The sequence below is a fragment of the Neophocaena asiaeorientalis genome, unplaced genomic scaffold (assembly GCF_003031525.2).
Source record: "Neophocaena asiaeorientalis asiaeorientalis breed wild unplaced genomic scaffold, Neophocaena_asiaeorientalis_V1.1 scaffold629, whole genome shotgun sequence".
NCBI lineage: Eukaryota > Metazoa > Chordata > Mammalia > Artiodactyla > Phocoenidae > Neophocaena > Neophocaena asiaeorientalis.
Genome location: NW_020175468.1, coordinates 1,342,388 through 1,346,869, shown reverse-complemented (window position 1 = coordinate 1,346,869; position 4,482 = coordinate 1,342,388). Strand labels below are relative to the sequence as shown.

Sequence of the window (4,482 nt, the reverse complement as noted above, 5' to 3'; positions counted from 1 at the left end):
GCGAGGCTGCTGCCCCAGCAGGCGGGTGGCCTGGCCCCCAGCCCAAGGTCGGCGTCCCCTTTCTGCCCCAGCTCCCTCTCTCCTCTTCTCCTTCCTCCTCCTTCCTCCTTCCCTCCACTGCCCCCACCCAGTTCCAGCTGACACTAGACCTTCTCTGTGTCCCCCTGGAGTGGATGATTGGCCTGGAGGGAGGGGCTGCCCAGGGATGGATAATCTCTTCCATTTCTCTGGGGTGGAGGTGTGCTCAGTAGTGATGGGAGAGGGAGTGAGGCAGAGACCCAGAGAGACAGAGAGACAGGGCAGAGAGATGGAGGATGAGACATAGGTGACCGAGATGGCAGCAGGGACTTGAGATGGACAGAGGGGGAGAGACACAGAGAAATGGAGACAGAAGAGAGAGGGAGAGAGACACCAATCATAGTCACACAGAGAGACCCACAGCAGAGCCAGTTACTGAGACACACACAGAGATAGGACAGAGGCAGACATAGAAAGAGAGACTACAGGACAGACCCAAGAGACCCAGGCAACCATGGAGAGGGCTTCCCTGGGGTCATCCAGTCCCAGCCCTGTCCCTCTCCTTGTGACCCTGGACCACAAACCTCCCCTCTCTGCCTCAGGTCCCCCAGCCTCCCCTGAGGTTATCTGAGGGGACAGTGCTGGCCGCTTAATCCTGTGTGTGCCCCCCTCTCCAGATCCCCCGCCCCTACTCACTCGCTCATACAGTGAGCAGCTGTGAGCACCCACTGGGGGTCCACCAGGACACCTCCACACTGGAAGCTGCTGAAATGGTACAGAGCCACCTGCCAGGGCTGGGAATGCTTCTTACACTCATGGCCTCCTATGATCCGGGACTGGATAAGGGGCACAGCACCTGTGGATGGGGGTGCTGGGTCAGGTCGGGTGGAGTTAGCAATGGGGCTAAGAGACTGGGCTAGTTGAGGGAGCTGAGCTGTGTGATTGGAGGTTCGTGGGGGTAGAGGACCAGAGCTGGGGGTCTGAACATGGGCCGGGGTGTTGGGAAGGGCCTGGAATTCTGGAGCCATCCCTGGGCTTGTGGGTTGGTGGCTGGTCCTGGGTGTGGAGGCTATGCTGAGTGCAGAGCTGACCCCCGGGATTAGGGTAGGGAACAGCAAGACAGCATCTGGAACAGGTATCTGGTGAGGGGGTTGGGAGATTTGGGTTCTTGGACCGCGGGACAGGAGGCTATGGGTTCTGAGAGGGGAAACCAAGGATAGAGGCGCCAAGAGACGAGGTCAGAGGCTGCAGGAGGAAGGATTTGGAGGATTAAGGGGCTCTCAGGCTGATGAAGTGGTTAGGGCTTGGGTTGAGCTTTTGGGGCTTCTGGAAAGAATGCAGATCTGGGCAATTAGGTTAGAGGGGCCAAGAAGAGCATCTGGGGAATTTGGGGGCTCCTGGATTGGGGCTGGGAGATTTGGGAGAATTTGGGGTTCCAGATCAAAGAATGAATGAAAGGATTAGGCTGGGAGAGGGGTCCTGTGGTCTAGGAATGGCATTCTAACAAGAGTGAGGGCCCCGGGACCAGGTTGGGGTCAGACTGCGAGGGAGCTCAGGAGAAGGGAGAGTGGAATAACAGTTATTCTGGGATCGGGTGATTCTCATGGGGTTTGGGTTCATGGTCTGAGGCTACTGGAGGGATCTGGGGTTTTCTTGGGAGCAGTGCCAGGACAGGAATGGACGAGGAGGCATATCAGGGGCCAAACAGCTGTGGGAACACAGAACTCACTTGACGTGGGGTTTTAGAATCAGATGTTGGGGTGCCTAGGGCAGGACAGCTGGGCTGGGAAGGTACGTGTTGGGATCCTGGTGGGCGGCTTCCCAGAAAACCAGAGCTGCACAGGAGGGATCCTGGTTGGTAAAGAGCTGGAGCTTGGGGAAGGATGGAAATTCTCCAAGGAAAGGAGCATGTGATTGTGGGTTCGGGATAATTTTCCTGGGGGGAAAAGGCTGGGGCTGTGGGATGCGGGTTCTGGAGCAAAGAGGTGAGGAAGTGACCTTTGCAGAACCCACCCCTGGTACCAGATGGGAGGCCTACCTAGTCACAGACCAGAAAGTCTGTTTTTGAAGAAGCATAGGTGTCTAGTGAAATTTGGGGTCTTGGGGGGATGGCGGGGGACCACATGTCAGGACTGAAGGAGCTAGTTGAGAGCTGACAGCTGGATGGGGAAAATCACCAGGGTGTGGTAGGATTTGGGGCCTCAAGAGCTGGACCACTGGGCCATAGAGAACTAGGGATAGGAGGGGGTGATTAGGGTCCCAGAATCTGATGGGTTTGGGGGACTCCTTGGAAGAGAGAGACAGAGATGGCCCAGGATCTGCCCCTTTAGTAAAGTGTCTGGGGGCAGGGATCTGAGCGGGCAAGAGGAGAAGAGTCTGGTTATTCCCGAGGGAGCAGGGACCTAGTGCGAGCAAGATGACACTGAGGAGGGGTCAGGTTGGATTTTAGGGTGGGGCTGGGAGAGATAAGAGAGAGGCTGGTGTCCAGGTCTGGGCTAGACTGGGTCGCAGGGGTGCAGGCTGCAGTGCCATGTGGGAGGGCAAGGAGTAATGGAGCGGAGCCGGGGGGCAGCATGAGAATCGGGGCCCAACCGCCCTCCCACATCTTCCCCACTGTCTCACCAGTCCCTGCCAGGGACAGGGCAAGGCACAGAACCGGGAAGCACATGAAGACAGAGGTGTCCAGGGGCAGGCAGGCGGTGAGCTTGGAGCCGGGGAGCCTCCCCGAGGAGCCTTTTAAAGCCCTCATTCCCCCGGGGCCCCACCCCTGCCCTGCTGGCACCCAGATGCTAGCCAAGGCCCTGCCCCTGCTTCCTGGGGGCTGGACAACCCTCTCCCACACCCAGAGCTTGTGGAAGGGGCGGGAGAGCGAACAGCTGTTGCTCTGCAGGCCCTCGGTCGGTTGCACTGGAAGCGTTCCTGGGGCCTGAAGCCAGACAGGGCAGGGCCTGGAGCTCCTGAGACCTTGCTCTTGGGGACAGAGCCAGTGAGGGGAGGTGGAGGTGGGGCAGGCGGGAGCAGAAACGGCAAAGGTGGAAGAACCATTGACCTTCAACACAAAACCCCATCTACCTTAACCCCAAGTAAGGCTATGTACCCCCAAGACCCATTATACCCTCAAATACCAGCAGTGGGGCTCTGATTCCTTTCTCCCTGCACCACTTGTGGCCAAAGATACCAGCTTCTCAGCTTCTAGAACCCCCTGAAATGTAAGCCTTTGCTTTCAGAATGCCCTGACTCTTGCACTCCTAGATTTGGGGTCCAGGCCCCTAAATCTACTCTTCCTTTCATAATAAAATCTTAGGCACCCGTCACCCAATCCTAGCATCCCCAGATGCAGGAATATGAAGTTTCAACGGTTCCCAGTGTAAATTTCCTAGCATTTCAAAATCTAATGCCCTCCCTAAACAATGTTGGGCCGCAATACCCACCTCCTCCTTGTCCCCCAAATCTGGATTCTCAAGGTCATGTCCTCCAAAGTCCCAAAGAGGGTCACGAGATCGTCTCTGCAAATTCCAATCCACCCTCCCCTCCATAAACTATTTAGGTCTCAAGAGCCAGGTTCCTGCACCTTGACGTTCAGTGACCTTGAAAAAATCACATTTTGGGGGCCAGGAACTAGATTCCTGCAGCCTCAATGATAAACCCAATCCATTTCTAAGCTTTCCAACCCATTCTCCTGGCTCTTCAGTAAAATCAAAGCAGCTCATGGGGGGCCCAGCCTCTGCTGTAGGTCAGGAACCTGCCTAAGGAAAGGAGAGCTTTTGCCTTTTTGCCATGGCGACCAGGAAGCCTAGATCTTGAAGAAAATGAAGTCATTCTTGAGCATCTAGTGTGTGCTGCGTTCTTTCACTGGGGTCCAGAAACACAGAGTATTTTCTCAGTGCCAGACATTATTCAAATCAGTTCCTAGGAATCACCTCATTTAATCCTCACAGCAGCCCTCTGAGGAAAGCAACATGAGATGGGGGAAACCCAGGCTGACTGAGGTTGGGTCTTGCGCTCAAGATGAAATAGCCGGTCCTAGATGCTGAATGAACGTCAGGGCAGTGGATGAAATGGAACAGTATATAGTGGCCGTGAGTTCCCCACCCAGTCTGTGGCCCCCGATTCCCGTCATCCCCAGAAGTAAGTTGCAGAAACTTCCACAGAGAAACTTGCATCAGTGTTTTCTGTTATTCTGGTATCAAACAGGTGACCTGAAGCACCAGCTCTGGTCTCAGAGGGGCAAGTCCTTGGCTAACCTCTGGGTCTTGGACGGGGCCTTGGGGGATGGCCCAGTTCTGTTCCAGGTCAAGATGGGGCTGCTGGCCAGCCATGGGGGCTTCTGTGTAGTCAGGGACACAGGTGGTAGCCCGGAATAGTCAGTTCCTCTTCATGGTTTCCTTGATCTACTCCAAGTAGCTGCAGACTTTGGTACGGACACTGGGCTTGGTGGTTGTGTCGCAGGGGACATCACCCCGG

General features: G+C 55.8%; 1 protein-coding gene across 2 annotated transcripts in view; it reads right to left on the bottom strand.

The window, feature by feature from the left end:
• KLK1 (kallikrein 1) overlaps nucleotides 1-2,724 on the bottom strand; it is a 4,581-nt gene extending 1,857 nt beyond the window's left edge. The window contains exons 1-2 of one of the 2 annotated variants that reach the window (XM_024768527.1): nucleotides 2,641-2,724; nucleotides 715-874 (exon numbers count right to left, since the gene is read on the bottom strand). In XM_024768527.1, coding sequence (XP_024624295.1) covers nucleotides 715-874; nucleotides 2,641-2,686 — 206 coding nt within the window. In that variant the 5' untranslated portion in view covers nucleotides 2,687-2,724. The remainder of the gene's footprint in view (nucleotides 1-714; nucleotides 875-2,640) is intronic. The other variant, XM_024768528.1, reaches the window with a different exon arrangement.
• Between the last annotated feature and the right edge of the window lie 1,758 nt (nucleotides 2,725-4,482).